General features: G+C 40.9%; 1 protein-coding gene across 1 annotated transcript in view; it reads left to right on the top strand.

Annotated features, from left to right (window-relative positions):
* The window catches only part of RpLP0-like (ribosomal protein LP0-like), a 37,273-nt gene extending 32,356 nt beyond the window's left edge, over positions 1-4,917 (top strand). The window contains exon 5 of the mRNA XM_071673267.1: positions 4,713-4,917. Coding sequence (XP_071529368.1) covers positions 4,713-4,907 — 195 coding nt within the window. The 3' untranslated portion in view covers positions 4,908-4,917. The remainder of the gene's footprint in view (positions 1-4,712) is intronic.
* Positions 4,918-20,606: the final 15,689 nt, after the last annotated feature.

Raw genomic sequence — 20,606 nt, 5'->3', positions numbered from 1 at the left:
TTCTTTGTTCTCACCTTTTTCCATTCTTTACTCAGTCTCTCCTTGTACTTCCTCACACAAGTCTCCTTCCCAAGCTCGCTTACTCTCACCACTCTCTTCACTACCGCTTCCATGGTTCCATCCACTGCCAAATCCACTCCCAGATATCTAAAACACTTCACTTCTTCCAGTTTTTCTCTATTGAAACTTACCTCCCAATTGATTTGTCCCTCAACCCTAATGTACCTAATAACCTTGCTCTTATTCACATTTACTCTCAGCTTTCTTCTTTCACACACTTTACCAAACTCAGTCACCAGCTTCTGCAGTTTCTCACACGAATCAGCCACCAGCGCTGTATCATCAGCGAACAACAACTGACTCACTTCCCAAGCTCTCTCATCCACAACAGACTGCATACTTGCCCCTCTTTCCGTAACTCATGGATTCACCTCCCTAACAACCCCATCCATAAACAAATTAAACAGCCATGGAGACATCACACACCCCTGCTGCAAACCAGCATTCACTGAGAACCAATCACTTTCCTCTCTTCCTACACGTACACTACTTCTAACAACTTGCCCCCCCACACCATATATTCTTAATACCTTCCACAGAGCATCTCTATCAACTCTATCATATGCCTTCTCCAGATCCATAAATGCTACATACAAATCCATTTGCTTTTCTAAGTATTTCTCACATACATTCTTCAATGCCGGCAAGGCAGCGGGTTTGGATGGTATTGCAGTGGAATTTATTAAAAAAGGGGGTGACTGTATTGTTGACTGCTTGGTAAGGTTATTTAATGTATGTATGATTCATGGTGAGGTGCCTGAGGATTGGCGGAATGCATGCATAGTGCCATTGTACAAAGGCAAAGGGGATAAGAGTGAGTGCTCAAATTACAGAGGTATAAGTTTGTTGAGTATTCCTGGGAAATTATATGGGAGGGTATTGATTGAGAGGGTGAAGGCATGTACAGAGCATCAGATTGGGAAAGAGCAGTGTGGTTTCAGAAGTGGTAGAGCATGTGTGGATCAGGTGTATACTTTGAAGAATGTATGTGAGAAATACTTAGCAAAGCAAATGGATTTGTATATAGCATTTATGGATCTGGAGAAGGCATATGATAGAGTTGATAGAGATGCTCTCTGGAAGGTACTAAGAATATATGGTGTGGGAGGCAAGTTGTTAAAGCAGTGAAAAGTTTTTATCGAGGATGTAAGGCATGTGTACGTGTAGGAAGAGAGGAAAGTGATTGGTTCTCAGTGAATGTAGGTTTGCGGCAGGGGTGTGTGATGTCTCCATGGTTGTTTAATTTGTTTATGGATGGGGTTGTTAGGGAGGTGAATGCAAGTTTTGGAAAGAGGGGCAAGTATGAAGTCTGTTGGGGATGAGAGAGCTTGGGAAGTGAGTCAGTTGTTGTTCGCTGATGATACAGCACTGGTGGCTGATTCATGTGAGAAACTGCAGAAGCTGGTGACTGAGTTTGGTAAAGTGTGTGAAAGAAGAAAGTTAAGAGTAAATGTGAATAAGAGCAAGGTTATTAGGTACAGTAGGGTTGAGGGTCAAGTCAACTGGGAGGTAAGTTTGAATGGTGAAAAACTGGAGGAAGAAAAGTGTTTTAGATATCTGGGAGTGGATCTGGTAGCGGATGGAACCATGGAAGTGGAAGTGAATCATAGGGTGGGGGAGGGGGCGAAAATCCTGGGAGCTTTGAAGAATGTGTGGAAGTCGAGAAAATTATCTCAAAGCAAAAATGGGTATGTTTGAAGGAATAGTGGTTCCAACAATGTTGTATGGTTGCAAGGCATGGGCTATGGATAGATTGTGCGCAGGAGGGTGGATGTGCTGGAAATGAGATGTTTGAGGACAATATGTGGTGTGAGGTGGTTTGATCGAGTAAGTAATGTAAGGGTAAGAGAGATGTGTGGAAATAAGAAGAGCGTGGTTGAGAGAGCAGAAGAGGGTGTTTTGAAATGGTTTGGGCACATGGAGAGAATGAGTGAGGAAAGATTGACCAAGAGGATATATATGTCGGAGGTGGAGGGAACGAGGAGAAGTGGGAGACCAAATTGGAGGTGGAAAGATGGAGTGAAAAAGATTTTGTGTGATCAGGGCCTGAACATGCAGGAGGGTGAAAGGCGGGCAAGGAATAGAGTGCATTGGATCGATGTGGTATACCGGGGTCAACGTACTGTTAATGGATTGAATCAGGGCATGTGATGCGTCTGGGGTAAACCAAGGAAAGTTGTTTGGGGCCTGGATGTGGAAAGGGAGCTGTGGTTTCGGTGCATTATTGCATGACAGCTAGAGACTGAGTGTGAACGAATGGGGCCTTTGTTGTCTTTTCCTAGCGCTACCTCGCACACATGAGGGGGGAGGGGGATGTTATTCCATGTGTGGTGAGGTGGCGATGGGAATGAATAAAGGCAGACAGTGTGAATTGTGTGCATGTGTATATATGTATGTGTCTGTATGTGTATATATATGTGTACATTGAGATGTATGGGTATGTATATTTGTATGTGTGGACGTGTATGTATATACATGTGTATGTGGGTGGGTTGGGCTATTTCTTTCGTCTGTTTCCTTGCGGTACCTCGCAAATGCGGGAGACAGCGACAAAGCAAATAAAAAAAAAACATTCTTCAAAGCAAACACCTGATCCACACATCCTCTACCACTTCTGAAACTACGCTGCTCTTCCCTAATCTGATGCTCTGTACATGCCTTCACCCTCTCAATCAATACCCTCCCATATGATTTCCCAGGAATAATCGACAGACTTATACCTCTGTAATTTGAGCACTCACTTTTATCCCCTTTGCCTTTTGTACACTGGCACTATGCAAGCATTCCTCCAATCCTCAGGCACCTCACCATGAGTCATACATACATTAAACAACCTTACCAACCAGTCAACAATACACTCACCCCCTTTTTTAATTAATTCCACTGCAGTACCATACAAACCCGCTGCCTTGCTGGCTTTCATCTTCCGCAAAGCTTTTACTACCTCTTCTCTATTTTCCAAATCATTCTCCCTAACCCTCTCACTTTGCACACCACCTCGACCAAAACACCCTATATCTGCCACTCTGTCATCAAACACATTCAACAAACCTTCAAAGTACTCACACCATCTCCTTCTCACATCACCACTACTTGTTATCACCTCCCCATTAGCCCCCTTCACTGAAGTTCCCATTTGTTTCCTTGTCTTACGTACTTTATGTACCTCCTTCCAAAACATCTTTTTATTCTTCCTTAAAATTTAATGATACTCTCTCACCTCAACTCATGTGCTCTTTTTCACCTCTTGCACCTTTCTCTTGACCTCCTGCCTCTTTCTTTTATACATCTCCCAGTCATTTGCATGATTTCCCTGCAAAAATCGTCCAAATGTGTCTCTTCTCTTTTACTAATAATCTTACTTCTTCATCTTACCACTCACTACCCTTTGGAATCTGCCCACCTCCCATGCTTCTCATGCAACAAGCATCTTTTGCACAAGCCATCACTGCTTCCCTAAATACATCCCATTCCTCCCCCACTCCCCTTACATCATTTGCTCTCACCTTTTTCCATTCTGCACTCAGTCTCTCCTCACACAAGTCTCCTTCCCAAGCTCACTTACTCTCACCACTTTCTTCACCCCACCATTTTCTCTTTTTTTTGAAAACCTCTACAAATCTTCACCTTCCCCTCCACAAGATAATGATCAGACATCCCTCCAGTTGCACCTCTCAGCACATTAACATCTAAAAGTCTCTCTTTCACGCTTCCATCAATCAACATGTAATCCAATAACGCTCTCTAGCTATCTCTTCTACTTACATACGTATACTTGTGTATATCTTTTTCTTTAAACCAGGTATTCCCAATCACCAGTCCTTTTTCAGCACACAAATCTACAAGCTCTTCACCAATTCCATTTACAACACTGAACACCCCATGTACACCAATTATTCCCTCAACTGCCACATTACTCATCTTTGCATTCAAATTATCCGTCACTATAACTTGGTCTCGTGCATCAAAACTGCTAACACTCACTCAGCTGCTCCCAAAACACTTGCCTCATGATCTTTCTTCCCATGCCCAAGTGCATGGGCACCAATAATGACCCATCTCTCTCCATCTACTTTCACTTTTACCATTATCAATCTAGAGTTTACCTTCTTACACTCTATCACATACTCCTACGCTCCTGTTTCAGGAGTAGTGCTACTCCTTCCTTTGCTCTTGTCCTCTCACCAACCCCTGACTTTTCTCCCAAAACATTCCCAAACCACTCTTCCCCTTTACCCTCGAGCTTCGTTTCACTCAGAGCCAAAACATCCAGGTTCCTTTCCTCAAACATTCCACCTATCTTTCCTTTTTTCTCATCTTGGTTACATCCACACACATTTAGACACCGAAATTTGAGCCTTGGAGGAGGATGAGCACTCCCCACATGACTCCTTCTTCTGTTTCCCCTTTTGGAAAGTTGAAATGTTTTACTATCCCTTCAAAATTAATAACCTGGTTGATAATGCTAACAGAATTAAAGTAATCAGGGTTTCTCTTGAGTCAGTGACCTGCTTATTTTTTTCCGTTAGCTGAAATTGTGTAGCTTAGTACACAGTATAAATTAGTATCATTATTGAACTATTGGTATGATAAGATTTTAGAATAAAAATTGCAGGGTTTTATACAAAGTCTTACTTTTACTTCTTTTGCAGAAACTTTTAGGTAAGGAGATGTCCTATTTCTCCCTGAAAATGGAGTGGTGTTGGTACCGACTTGATGGCAAATTTGAAAATGTTTTGACTGGTCATCATCTAAACTCAAAAAAAGAAAAAGAGGAGGCCAGTGAAGGGGATGATGATGTAGAGAGTGAGGAAGATGATAATGAATCTGTAGAAGACAATAAATAATAGACAAATATTTATTTTATTTATTATACTTAGTCGCTGTCTCCCGCGTTAGCGAGGTAGTATAAGGAAGCAGATGAAAGTATGGCCCAACCCACCCACATACACATGCATATACATAAATATACTTCAGTATTTATTATGCCTGTTATATCCGTGTACAAAAGAAATTAGTGTCATCCAAGCAAACTCTCATCCGCTCTTCTTTTTGTGAAAACCTTCTGAACCTAAACATTATTTTATTGTAAATTGCCTTACACTCACCTTGCTTTGATGCTTTTTTTTAATTGCAGCTCATACTTTTTTTGTGATGATTGCACATGTCTAGTATAACTCACATTTTAACTAGCCAGTCTCAGAGATTCTCAAGGTAAGTATAGTAGGGGAAGGAGTAGGTGTACCTGTCCATGCATTTTATTTTCAAGGTAAGAGCTGTTACCTTAACTTGCTTCTAAAGTCTTGTACTCCCACTATCTGTTTGTTAATGAGATATTAACATAATCCTTATATAATAAAGCTGTATCCTAAAATATGTTATAACTTGCTGGGGTTTAGTTTCTTTACTAAATGAAAACATATAAGAAAATTTTTGAACAGTATTTTTATGAAGCCAGCTGTGAGCTAGTAATTGTGAACTGATTAGTGAACCCAGCTTCTTTCATGACCATTCCCAAATCCAAAGAAATAATCCTTACTGTGATACACTTTATAGCTTGGAGCTGTTCTCACAACAGAAATTTCAATTATGGAGATGACTAACTGTATTTTTGAAAATAATCAAGTCTTTTTAATGTAGATGCTGATAAACTAGTTATTAGAGTTACAGGTTGCCAACAAGGAATGGGAAGAAACTCAAGGGAAAAAATTTCATCCTGGCACTTAAAAAGAATCTACATATAGCATTACTGATAAAAAGAATCTACATATAGCATTATTGATAAATAGAACTGTCTGGATGTGAGGCTTGGGCTATTGATAAGGATGTGTGGAGGAGGGTGGATGTGTTGGAAATGAAAAGTTTGAGGACAATATGTGGTGAGAGGTAGACTGATTTAGTAAGTAATGAAAGGGTAAGAGAAATGTGTAATAATAAAGAAAAAAGTGAGGTTGAGAGATGAGTGAGGAAAGGTAGACAAGGATGATATTTATGTGAAGTGGAGGGAACCAAACTGGAGATGAAAGGATGGAGTAAGAGATTTTAAGTGATTCAGGCCCATACATGCAGGTGGTTGATATGCATGCGTGGGATAAGAGTGTATTGGAATTATGTTGTATACTGTGTGATTTATGTGCTGAAAAAGGACTGGTGATTGGGAACACCTGGTTTAAAAAGAGATATACATAAGTATACGTATTTAAGTAGGAGAGATGGACAGAAAGCGTTATTGGATTACGTGTTAATTGATAGGCGCGCAGAGACTTTTGGATGTTAATGTGCTGAGAGATGCAACTGGAGGGATGTCTGATCATTATCTTGTGGAGGCGAAGGTGAAGATTTGTATAGGTTTTCAGAAAAGAAGAGAGAATGTTGGGGTAAAAAAGAGTGGTGAGAGTAAGTGAGCTTAGGAAGGAGACTTGTGTGAGGAAGTACCAGCAGAGACTGAGTACAGAATGGAAAAAGGTGAGAACTAAGGACGTAAGGGGAGTGGGGGAGGATTGGGATGTATTTAGGAAAGCAGTGATGGCTTGGGCAAAAGATGCTTGTGGCATGAGAAGCGTGGGAGGTGGGCAGATTAAAAAGGGTAGTGAGTGGTGGGATGAAGAAGTAGGATTATTAGTGAAAGAGAAGAGAGAGGCATTTGGACAATTTTTGCTGGGAAAAAATGCAAATGAGTGGGAGATGTATAAAAGAAAGAGGCAGGAGGTCAAGAGAAAGGTGCAAGAGGTGAGAAAGAGGGCAAATGAGAGTTGGGGTGAGAGAGTATCATTAAATTTTAGGGAGATTAAAAAGATGTTTTGGAAGGAGGTAAATAAAGTGCGTAAGACAAGGGAACAAATGGGAACTTCAGTGAAGGGGGCTAATGGGGAGGTGATAACAAGTAGTGGTGATGTGAGGAGATGGAGTTAGTATTTTGAAGGTTTGTTGAATGTGTTTGATGATAGAGTGGCAGATATAGGGTGTTTTGGTCGAGGTGGTGTGCAAAGTGAGAGGGTTAGGGAGAATGATGCGGTAAACAGAGAAGAGGTAGTAAAAGCTTTGCAGAAGATGAAAGCCGGCAAGGCAACGGGTTTGGATGGTATTGCAGTGGAATTTATTAAAAAAGGGGGTGACTGTATTGTTAACTGGTTGGTAAGGTTATTTAATGTGTGTATGTCTCATGGTGAAGTGCCTGAGGATTGGCAGAATGCTTGCATAGTGCCATTGTACAAAGGCAAAGGGGATAAAAGTGAGTGCTCAAATTACAGAGGTATAAGTTTGTTGAGTATTCCTGGTAAATCATATGGGAGGATATTGATTGAGAGGGTGAAGGCATGCACAGAGCATCAGATTGGGGAAGAGCAGTGTGGTTTCAGAAGTGGTAGAGGATGTGTGGATCAGGTGTTTGCTTTGAAGAATGTATGTGAGAAATACTTAGAAAAGCAAATGGATTTGTATGTAGCATTTATGGATCTGGAGAAGGCATATGATAGAGTTGATAGAGATGCTCTGTGGAAGGTATTAAGAATATATGGTGTGGGAAGCAAGTTGTTAGAAGCAGTGAAAAGTCTTTATTGAGGATGTAAGGCATGTGTACGTGTAGGAAGAGAGGAAAGGGATTGGTTCTCAGTGAAAGTAGGTTTGCGGCAGGGGTGTGTGATTCTCCATGGTTTTTTAATTTGTTTATAGATGGGGTTGTTAGGGAGGTGAATGCAACAGTTTTGGATAGAGGGGCAAGTATGCAGTCTGTTGTGGATGAGAGAGCTTGGGAAGTGAGTCAGTAGTTCGCTGATGATACAGCGCTGGTGGCTGATTCGTGTTAGAAACTGCAGAAGCTGGTGACTGAGTTTGGTAAAATGTGTGAAAGAAGAAAGCTGAGAGTGAATGTGAATAAGAGCAAGGTTATTAGGTACAGTAGGGTTGAGGGACAAGTCAACTGGGAGGTAAGTTAGATTGGAGAAAAACTTGAGGAAGTGAAGTGTTTTTTGAGTGATCAGGGTCTGAACATGCAGGAGGGTGAAAGGCGTGCAAGGAATAGAGTAAAGTGGAACGATGTGGTATACCGGGGTCGACGTGCTGTCAATGGATTGAACCAGGGCTTGTGAAACGTCTGGGGTAAACCATGGAAAGTTCTGTTGGGCCTGGATGTGGAAAGGGAGCTGTGGTTTCGGTGCATTATTACACGACAGCTAGAGACTGAGTGTGAACGAATGTGGCCTTTGCTGTCCTTTCCTAGCACTACCTCGCGCACATAAGGGGGGAGGGGGGTGTTATTTCATGCATGGCCGGGTGGCAGTGGGTATGAATAAAGGCTGTCAGTATGAATTATGTACATGTGTATATATGTATATGTCTGTGTGTGTATATATATGTATACGTTAAGATGTATAGGTATGTATATTTGCATGTGTTGATGTGTATGTATATACATGTGTATGTGGGTGGGTTGGGCCAATCTTTCGTCTGTTTCCTTGCGCTACCTCGCTAACGCGGGAGACAGCGACAAAGCAAATAATAAAAAAATAATACAGATATCTTGAGGATGGGAACTTATGTTTTATATACACCTTATACACATAGCCTGAAGGTAATTTATACAATATTTTTAATAATTTTGCACATCAAACAAAGTTTGTGTAACAATGAACCATCAGAAAGTTAGCATGCCAAAGCTTCAGCTGCCTATGTGGACAATCTGTGGTTGTTTGGCATCACCTTCATCCCTGACTCTTAATTTTTATATGCTACAGATAAGAAAAAATTTTTTTACACTTATTCACACATTAGTACTTTACATATTTTGCTTTATGCAGTTTTCTATTTTTCATTAACTTCCGTTCATCACTTTCAGGATAGAACTTCAACAAATTATTCTTCTTTTTCTTCACGGCATAGATGGTGGTCATTCCAACACCATACTCTGTATGATGTTTCACTCTTACACCTCTGTCTAGTTTTTCAACAGCTCGACTTTTTATGCTATAGATAAACATAAATGCTTTCTCTTTTTCTTATCACTGTTACGCATAGGGGTATATGCTGGTCTTTTTGACATCTTCAACAATATCTTTGTACCATATGACAGAGAATTAGCAAAAACTCAAGAGTAATGCGCGTAGGTATGGTTGTGACAATGGTTTGTAACAAACTGGTGCCAACAGAGTGTCAGAGCCCAGCATGGGTGAGTGAGGTCAGGATGGAATTTTACATTTGTAACGTCATGTCACCAGCCAAAAAGGTTTGGATTTTGGAGCATTTCGGATATCAGATTTTTGGATTAGGGATACTCGACCTGTAATTCAGTTGACAGATGAAGTAAGGATTTATTTGGTTACATCCATTTTATCATGTAATTCATCAATACCAGAGCCCTATATCTACAACCAGGCTCCACAGACCTTTCCACAATTTTCTCCAGCTGCTTTATATGACCTGGTTCAGTCCATTCACAACACATTACCCACTGAATATCATGTCACTCCACTTTGCTATATTCTAAGGATGCCTTTAAAACCCTTCTGCATGTTCAAGCCCCAATTTTGACTATCTCTTTATCTCAGTTTGGTTCCCCCTTCTCCTTGTCCCCTTCGTTTCTGACACACACATCCTCTTTGTCAACCTCTCCCAGCTCATTGTCTCCAATTGTCCAAACCATTTCATACAACCCTCTTCAGCTCTCTCTTCTTATTACCATGCCTCACCTTTACCCTTTCATTACTTATTCGATCAAACCAACATTTCATTTCCAACATGTCCACCCTCTCCACACATCCTCATCTATGGTCAGTGCCTTTCATCCATACATCATTGGGACTACTATATCTTAAAACATACCCATTTTCACACTCCCAGATAAGTCTCACTTTCCACACATTCATCAATGCTCCCTAGACATTCGCTCCCTCACCCATCCTCTGACTCACTTTTGCTGCCATGTCCACTCCCTGGTATCTAAAACACTTCCAAGTTTTCTCCTTTCAAACTCACCCCCTCAACCAACCTGTCCCTCTGCTCTTCCAAACTTAACAACCTTAGTTTTATTCACAATTACTCTCATATTATTCCCATCACACATTCTCCCAAACTCAGAGACCAAATATACATACCTATACATCTCGACGTATACATATATAGGTATGTATATTTGCGCGTGTGGATGTGTATGTATAGACATGTGTATGTGGGGGGGTTGGGCCATTCTTTCGTCTGTTTCCTTGCGCTACCTCGCTAACGCGGGAGACAGCGAAAAAGCAAGATAAATATATATATATTTTCTTTTTTTTTTTTTTTTTGCTTTGTCGCTGTCTCCCGCGTTTGCGAGGTAGCACAAGGAAACAGACGAAAGAAATGGCCCAACCCACCCCCATACACATGTATATACATACGTCCACACACGCAAATATACATACCTACACAGCTTTCCATGGTTTACCCCAGACGCTTCACATGCCTTGATTCAATCCACTGACAGCACGTCAACCCCGGTATACCACATCGCTCCAATTTACTCTATTCCTTGCCCTCCTTTCACCCTCCTGCATGTTCAGGCCCCGATCACACAAAATCTTTTTCACTCCATCTTTCCACCTCCAATTTGGTCTCCCTCTTCTCCTCGTTCCCTCCACCTCCGACACATATATTCTCTTGGTCAATCTTTCCTCACTCATTCTCTCCATGTGCCCGAACCATTTCAAAACACCCTCTTCTGCTCTCTCAACCACGCTCTTTTTATTTCCACACATCTCTCTTACCTTTACGTTACTTACTCGATCAAACCACCTCACACCACATATTGTTCTCAAACATCTCATTTCCAGCACATCCATCCTCCTGCGCACAACTCTATCCATAGCCCACGTCTCGCAACCATACAACATGGTTGGAACCACTATTCCTTCAAACATACCCATTTTTGCTTTCCGAGATAATGTTCTCGACTTCCACACATTCTTCAAGGCTCCCAGAATTTTCGCCCCCTCCCCCACCCTATGATCCACTTCCGCTTCCATGGTTCCATCCGCTGCCAGATCCACTCCCAGATATCTAAAACACTTCACTTCCTCCAGTTTTTCTCCATTCAAACTCACCTCCCAATTGACTTGACCCTCAACCCTACTGTACCTAATAACCTTGCTCTTATTCACATTTACTCTTAACTTTCTTCTTTCACACACTTTACCAAACTCAGTCACCAGCTTCTGCAGTTTCTCACATGAATCAGCCACCAGCGCTGTATCATCAGCGAACAACAACTGACTCACTTCCCAAGCTCTCTCATCCCCAACAGACTTCATACTTGCCCCTCTTTCCAAAACTCTTGCATTCACCTCCCTAACAACCCCATCCATAAACAAATTAAACAACCATGGAGACATCACATATATATAGTGCTGGCAGAAAAGACTGGCACACCCTACTTACAGTGTAATGCATATAAATATGTCAATAAAGCTAAACAGGTACTCACCCCCTCCCAGCACTTTGTACAATGTCCCTTGGTCTGTATGGATGGCGGCCTAGAACTTTGGAATGCTGTATGTATCCCACCCACACAACTGTATATCTATAATCATCTACAAGTTCTCAATAAGGTTAAAGTCCTGATTATGTCACACCACAAAATGCAAACCAGTCATATATTAATTTAGCGGTGTGGCATGGTACATCATCTTGCATAAAAATATCATAACCAGTCTTCTCAAAACAGTCAGGTTATTCATCAAACAGCTTCAGGTATCGATTCTGATTCATTGTCACTATAGCCAAAAGTCTCCCAAACCATTAGTGAGTCTAGAAATTTTAGTTGCTTGAATGTACTTAAGGTCATATGGGTCACTATGTGGCTTATGATATACTTTGCCTCTATGGCTGCCAGTAACATCAAATGCAGCCTCACCAGACCACAACATTCTTCCACTTTTTGTCATCCAATTGCAAATATTTCTTGGCAAATGCAAGTATATTCTTGCACTGGCAGTCTGCCAGAAGCAGATTCTTATGAGGCTTACATCTCTTGAATTTACAGTCTTCATGAATCTGGCTACGAATAATACGTAGAGACGCATGACCAAGTAGCCTTGGGTTATCTTCCTTTAACTGTCATGCTGAAATACATTAATTCTTTTTTACTTGATTTTGGATAATCTTTTGGGTGAGTTCGGAAGTGATATGAAAGTATCCAGGTCATTTCTTCTGGGTAGGAATGTCAATGCCACAACTCTCAATGAAGTGTTTCGTCCATCTTTGCACACTTTGTTGTACCAGCCCTGTAGTTTCAGCTACTTCGTTATGCTTCCCTGACTTGTACAGGAGTACAACAGCAGCAATATCCTATTCAGACAAGTCCTTAGGGCCAGGCACTGCATAATAAACCCACCATAAAGCACAAGTGGGTAGGGCAAAAATGCAGATGTCAGGAGACAACAACAACAACAAAATCAACCCACCATAATAGCTCCAGGAAGACTGACCACTGTTGTCCTGGGGATCCCCACAAACACCCATGAGCTGTCCCAGCATTTTTCATTTCAGAGTCACACTTTAGGGGTATGATACAAATGGGCAAAAAATAATGATGTGGGCCCTATAATGCCAATTTTTTTGCCAACACAGTATACGTACACTAAACCCTCAATTTAAACGACTAATAGGGGGGAAGGGGTGTCCATCAATACTGAAAGTCTGGTAAATCAAATGTAACCTAGTTGATGTGTAGTTAATTAAGGAGAGGCGTTTGGGCAGTACTTACAAGGAAGGAGTGCAAATGATTGGGAGATGTATAAAAGAAAGTGGCAGGAGATCAAAAGCAAGGTGCATGGGTTGAAAAAAAAAGGGCAAATTAGAATTAAATCCAGTCTGTTAACTCCATAATCATTTATAATGGGGTCCTTTAAAATCAAGGAATTACTGTATGTATGTATATATGTATGTATGGGGAAGAGCAGTGTGGTTTCCGTAGTAGTTCAGGATGTGTGGATCAGGTGTCTGCTTTGAAGAATGTGTGTGAGAAATACTTAGAACAGATGGATTTGTATGTAGCATTTATGGATCTGGAGAAGGCATATGAAGGGGTTTATAGAGATCCTTTGTGGAAGGACTTAGAGTATATGGTGTGGAGGTAAGTTGTTAGAGGCAATGAAAAGTTTTTACCAAGGATGTAAGGCATGTGCATGAGTAGGAAGAGAGGATAGTGATTGGTTCCCAGTGAATGTCGGTCTGTGGCAGGGGTGTGTGATGTCCCCATGGTTGTTTACTTTGTTTATGGATGGGGTTGTTAGGGAGGTGAATGCAAGAGTTTTGGAGAGGGGCAAGTATGAAGTCTGCTGAGGACAAGAGGACCTGGGAAGTGAGTCAGTTGTTGTCTGCCAATGATACAGCTCTCGTGGCTGATTGAGAAAGAATCTGCAGAAGTTGGTGTCTGAGTTTGGAAGTGTGTGAAAGGAGAAAATTGAGAGTAAATGTGAATAAGAGCAAGATTATTAGGTTCAGTAGGGTTAATGGACAAGTTAATTGGGATGTAAGTTTGAATGGAGAAAAATTGGCGGAAGTGAAATGTTTTAGATATCTGGGAGTGGACTTAGCAGCAAATGGAACCATAGAAGCAGAAGTGAGTCAGAGGGAGAGGGAGGGGCGAAGGTTCTGGAAGCGATAAAGAATGTGTGGAAGGAAAGAACATTATCTCGAACTGCAAAAATGGGTATGTTTGAAGGAATAGGAGTTCTAACAATGTTATATGGTTGCGAGGCATGGGCTGTAGATAGGGTGTATGGAGGAGGGTGGATGTGTTGAAAATGAAATGTTTGAGGAAAATATGTGGTGTGAGGTGGTTTGATCGGGTAAGTAATGAAAGGGTAAGAGAGATGTATGGAAATAAAAAGTGTGGTTAAGAGAGCAGAAGAGGGTGCATTGAAATGGTTTGGACGTATGGAGAGAATGAGTGAGGAAAGATTGACAACATAGAGGATATATGTGTCAGAGGTGGAGGGAACATGGAGAAGCAGGAGACCAAATTGGAGGTAGAAGGATGGGGTGAAAAAGATTTTGAGCGATCAAGGCCTGAACATACAGGAAGGTGAGAGGCATACAAGAAATAGAGTGAATTGGAACGATGTGGTATACCGGGGTCAACATTCGCTGAGAACCAGTCTCTTTCCTCTCTTCCTACTCATACACATGCCTTACATTCTCGATAAAAACTTTTCACTGCTTCTAACAACTTGCCTCCCACACCATATATTCTTAGTACCTTCCACAGAGCATCTCTATCAACATCAATGGACTGAACCAAGGCATGTGAAACATCTGGGGTAAACCATGGAACAGTCTGTGGGGCCTGGATGTGGATAGGGAGCTGTGGTTTTGCTGCATTAAACATGACAGCTAGACTGTGAGTGAGCGAATGTGGCCTTTTTTGTCTGTTTTCCTGGCGCTGCCTCGCTGAAGCAGAGGGTAACAATGCTTTTTCCTGTGGGGCAAGGTAGTACCAGGAATGGATGAAGGCAAACAAGTATGAATATGTACATGAGTATATATGTATATGTCTGTTTATGTGTATGTATATGTGTATATGCTGGTATTTATTATTTATCTATTCATTTATTATACATATTCGCTATTTTCCGCGTCAGCGAGGTAGCACCAGGAAACAGACGAAGAATGGCCCATCCACTCATATATATACATAAACGCCAATGTACTTATCAACATATGTATACATATGTGTGTGTAAAGGCATTATGTATACATACATATATTTGAGTGGATGGGCCATTTCTTCATCTGTTTACTGGTACTACCTTGCTGATGTGGGAAACAATGATTAAGTATAATAAATAAATAAATATATACTCCTTACACTTCACATATCCTGGTTCAGTCCATTAACTGTGTTTTGACCCCAGTATTATTATATTTTATTTTGCTTTGTCGCTGTCTCCCGCATTAGCAAGGTAGTGCAAGGAAACAGATGAAAGAAATGGCCCAATCCACCCACATACACATGTATATACATACACGTCCACACATGCAAATATACATACCTAAACATCTCAATATATACATATATATACACACAGACATATACATATATATACATGTACATAATTCATACTGTCTGCCTTTATTCATTCCCATTGCCACCCCGCCACACATGAAATAACAACCCCCCCCATGTGCGCAAGCTAGCGCTAGGAATAGACAACAAAGGCTCCATTTGTTCACACTCAGTCTCTAGCTGTCATGTGATAATGCACCAAAACCACAGCTCCCTTTCCACATCCAGGCCCCACAGAACTTTCCATGGTTTACCCCAGACGCTTCACATGCCCTGGTTCAATCCATTGACAGCACGTCGACCCCGGTATACCACATCGTTCCACTTCACTCTATTCATTGCACACCTTTCACCCTCCTGCGTGTTCAGACCCCGATCACTCAAAATCTTTTTCACTCCATCTTTCCACCTCCAATTTGGTCTCTCACTTCTCCTCGTTCCCTCCACGTCTGACACATATATCCTCTTAGTCAATCTTTCCTCACTCATTCTCTCCATGTGACCAAACCATTTCAAAACACCCTCTTCTGCTCTCTCAACCACACTCTTTTTATTACCACACATCTCTTACCCTGTTATTACTTACTTGATCAAACCATCTCACACCACATATTGTCCTCAAACATCTCATTTTCAGCACATCCACCCTCCTCCACACAACTATATCCATAGCCCACGCCTCACAACCATAAAACATTGTTGGAACCACTATTCCTTCAAACATACCCATTTTTGCTTTCTGAGATAATGTTCTCGACTTCCACACATTCTTCAACGCTCCCAGAACTTTTGTCCCCTCCCCCTCCCTATGATTAACTTCGATGGTTCCATACACTGCCAAATCCACTCCCAGATATCTAAAACCACTTCCTCCAGTTTTTTCCATTCAAACTTACCTCCTAATTGACTTGTCCCTCAACCCTTCTATACCTAATAACCTTGGTCTTATTCACATTTGCTCTCAGCTTTCTTCTTTCACACAATTTACCAGACTCAGTCACCAGCTTCTGCAGTTTCTCACACAAATCAGCCACCAGTGCTGTATCATCAGCGAACAACAACTGACTCACTTCCCAAGCTCTCTCATCCACAACAGTCTGCATGCTTGCCCCTCTTTCCAAAACTCCTGCATTCACCTCCCTAACAACCCCATCCATAAACAAATTAAAAAACCATGGAGACATCACACACCCCTGCCGCAGAACTACTTTCACTGAGAACCAATCACTTTCCTCTCTTCCTACACGTACACATGCCTTACATCCTCGATGAAAACTTTACACTGCCTCTAACAACTTGCCTCCCATACCATATATTCTTAATACCTTCCACAATGCATCTCTATCAACTCTTATCACATGCCTTCTCCAGATCCATAAATGCTACATACAAATCCATTTGCTTTTCTAAGTATTTCTCACATACAAGCAAACACCTGATCCACACATCCTCTACCACTTCTGAAACCACACTGCTCCACCCCAATCTGATGCTCTGTACATGCCTTCACCCTCTTAATCAATATCCTCCCATATAAATTCCCAGGAGTACTCAACAAACTTATACCTCTGTAATTTAAGCACTCACTTTTATCCCTTTTCCTTTGTACAGTGGCACTATGCACGCATTCCGCCAATCCTCAGGCAACTCACCATGAGTCATACATACATTAAATAACCTTACCAACCAGTCAACAATACAGTCACCCCCTTTTTTAATAAATTCCACTGCAATACTATCCAAACCCGCTGCCTTGCCGGCTTTCATCTTCCGCAAAGCTTTTACTACCTCTTCTATGTTTGCCAAATCATTCTCCCTAACCCTCTCACTTTGCACACCACCTTCACCAAAACACCCAATATCTGCCACTCTATCATCAAACACATTCAACAAACCTTCAAAATACTCACTCCATCTCCTTCTCACATCACATCACCACCTCCCCATTATCCCCCTTCACTGAAGTTCCCATTTGTTCCCTTGTCTTACGCACTTTATTTACCTCCTTCCAAAACATCTTTTTGTTTTCCCGAAAATTTAATGATATTCTCTCTTACCAACTCTCATTTGCCCTCTTTTTCACCTCTTGCCCCTTTCTCTTGACCTCCTGCCTCTTTCGTTTATACATCTCCCACTCATTTGCATTATTTCTCTGCAAAAATCATCCAAATGCCTCTCTCTTCTCTTTCACTAATAATCTTACTTCTTCATCCCACCACTCACTACCCTTTTTAATCTGCCCACCTCCCATGCTTCTCATGCCACAAGCATCTTTTGCGCATGCAATCACTACTTCCCTAAATACATCCCATTCCTCCCCCACTCCCCTTACGTCCTTTGTTCTCACCTTTTTCCATTCTGTACTCAGTCTCTCCTGGTACTTTCTCACACAAGTCTCCTTCTCAAGCTCACTGACTCTCACCACTCTTTTCACCCCAACATTCTCTTTTCTGAAAACCTCTACAAATCTTCACCTTCACCTCCACAAGATAACAATCAGACATCCCTCCAGTTGCACCTCTCAGCACATTTACATCCAAAAGTCTCTCTTTCGTGCGCCTATCAATTAACACATAATCCAATAACGCTCTCTGGCCATCTCTCCTACTTACATACGTATACTTATGTATATCTCTCTTTTTAAACCATGTATTCCCAATCCTTAGTCCTTTTTCAGCACTTAAATCTACAAGCTCTTCACCATTACCATTTACAACACTGAACACCCCATGTATACCAATTATTCCCTCACCTGCCACATTACTCACCTTTGCATTCAAATCATGGTCTCGTGCATCAAAACTACTAACACACTTACTCAGCTGCTCCCAAAACACTTGCCTGTCATAATCTTTCTTCTCATGCCCAGGTGCATATGCACCAATAATCACCCATCTCTCTCCGTCCACTTTCAGTTTTACCCATATCAATGTAGAGTTTACTTTCTTCCACTCTATCACATACTCCCACCACTCCTGTTTCAGGAGTAGTGCTACTCCTTCCCTTGCTCTTGTCCTCTCACTAACCCAACTTTACTCCCAAGACATTCCCAAACCACTCTTCCCCTTTACCCTTGAGCTTCGTTTCACTCAGAGCCAAAACATTCAGGTTCCTTTCCTCAAACATACTACCTATCTCTCCTTTTTTCCTCATCTTGGTTACATCCACACACATTAAGACACCCCAATCTGAGCCTTTGAGCACTCCCTGCGTGACTCCTTCTTCTGTTTCCCCTTTTAGAAAGTTAAAATACAAGGAGGGGAGGGTTTCCAGCCCCTCCGCTCCCATCCCCTTTAGTCACCTTCTAAGACGTGAGGAATGCATGGGAAGTATTATTTTTTCCGTCCCAGGGATATATGTATATGGATATATTCCAAAATCTGAAACATTTCTGGTCCCAGGCATTTCAGATAAGGGATGCAACCTGTACCTGAGACACAAGAAATGGCGAACAAGTATGAAAAAATCATACTTCGCCTTTTCTGTTTTAACAAGGTAGCACCAGAAACAGATGTGAATGGCCATGCACATTCGCATCCATTCTCAAACTGCCATATCCACAACCAGGTCCCATACTTTCCATTTATCTAGTATAACCTGATTTTAAAAGTTTCTCAAAAGTCTGTTTAACTGGTTGAGATGAGTGCTGCCCAATATAATTAAGAGTTATGTGTACTAAGAAAATCAATTGTAGGTTGTATAGCTTACTCAGACTTGTGAAGTCTTGAGTTGCAACCTGGGGCATTATTCAACCTTTTGTCAAAAAGTTGGTGATGGTGCAGATTAAGGTTTTATCAATATCAGGCTTCAATATACAGTTTATTTTGATGATAGTATGTTGTACAGTAATATATACAGTAAATATCTGGTGAAAAGTAGACTAACCTAAGATGGAGTGTGACATGAGGCAAGATTGTTCACTCTCCATGATGCCTATATTACAATTCAGGAACTTTTCTATTGTGCCATAAAAGTGAAAATGTAACTCACACATTTACAGTAGTTTCGGTAATAAAGATGTATTGAAAACTTATGGACATGCCAATGATATAAATTATCTAGTTAATAATATTGAGTGTAAAGGTAAGCATGTATAAAAAAAAGTGAAGAAAGTACCAGTCATTAAGGCAACTGATAAATTTCCAAAAGCTATGTATGATAAGTTAATCTTAATCTAAATCTTTCATCCTTGTTTACCCTACAGATCAACTAATTACCAGAGATCAGTTCTTTGTATCCAACTCTTACTTTTCCTCTTCCTATTCTTGCTTTTACCTCTCTACCCCATCAATATTGATAAGAAAAGATTATGTCACACACCCCTGACTCCCATTTGTATCTCAAAATTTCCACAACCTACCATCCAGTTAGATCCTTTACTGTTTCTGTAAAAATCATTTTGGTACATTCAGGAACTTACTTCCTACATTAAAGAGTTTCTATTGCTAAACAGTGCTTTACATTTCCCTTTATCATGTATCTTTTCTAGGTCAATGCATGCTGCATAAAACTTTCCTCTTCTAGCTACATTCTTTTAAGCTACCTTCTTCACTAAAAAGATTTGATCTACATTTCTGCCTTTCCTAATTCTTTCCCCTCACTCCAATTACTCTTCAATTATTGTACATTGTAGTTTCTTTAACCTGTCAATCACAATCCTTTCATTACTTTCCCAGGTATGCCAAGTACACTGATTCTTCTATAATCTTCACATTCATCCTATTCTTTGTACCAAAGCACTATCATTGCTCCTGTTCTATCTGTCACTCCACTACTTTTTCAAACACAAACCTATTTCCTTCAACATTCTGCAGGCAGGTCATCTCTATCCTTCAATACTTTTGTTGATATCCCATCCAGCATTGGGGCTTTACCAGTTTTTCTTGCTCATAACAACTGTTCTCATCCCAAATTAGTGTTTCTTGCACAGGAATTTTCTCTCCCCTTCTCTCTATCCCGATGCATTATAACATAGTCTCCTAACAATCCTTTGATGCTATTCAGTCAAAAGGCATCTCCCTGCATGTCCCCTAGCCCTTCTTCCTCTTTGCACTTTCAACAGATTCTTATTAACAAACTTTTCACAAATTTCCTTGAAAAGCTTTCAAATTTTCTTTTCCTTTCATTACTGAGCTCTCCAATTCTAATTACACTGTTCATATTCCTGTTTCATTCTGTCTATACCTTCTTTCAGAAATTTTCAACAGAGATGTGAGGTATATCTCCTTATTTTATCTCGTATTTACCTTTTTGATTCCAACACACACAGCCACTATTCCCTTCTTACCTTTTCACAGTCTAGCCACACATATCTTCAGCTACATTCATTAAACTCTTCTTGAAGAAGCACCACATGACCTTTCCATCACCTTCACTCTCAACTCCACACTGCCATTTTTTCCCAAATTTTTTCTGATGATACTCAAGCCTCAATACCTGTATTTAGTTTGTACCCACCTTGCTCTTATCCTCATCTTTGCTATTACTACTTCTACTTGTCCAATAATTGCAT

This window comes from Panulirus ornatus, chromosome 18, assembly GCF_036320965.1.
Source record: "Panulirus ornatus isolate Po-2019 chromosome 18, ASM3632096v1, whole genome shotgun sequence".
Classification (NCBI taxonomy): Eukaryota; Metazoa; Arthropoda; class Malacostraca; order Decapoda; family Palinuridae; genus Panulirus; species Panulirus ornatus.
Note: the sequence above shows the minus strand (reverse complement) of the source record. Positions and strands in the feature narration are given on the sequence as shown.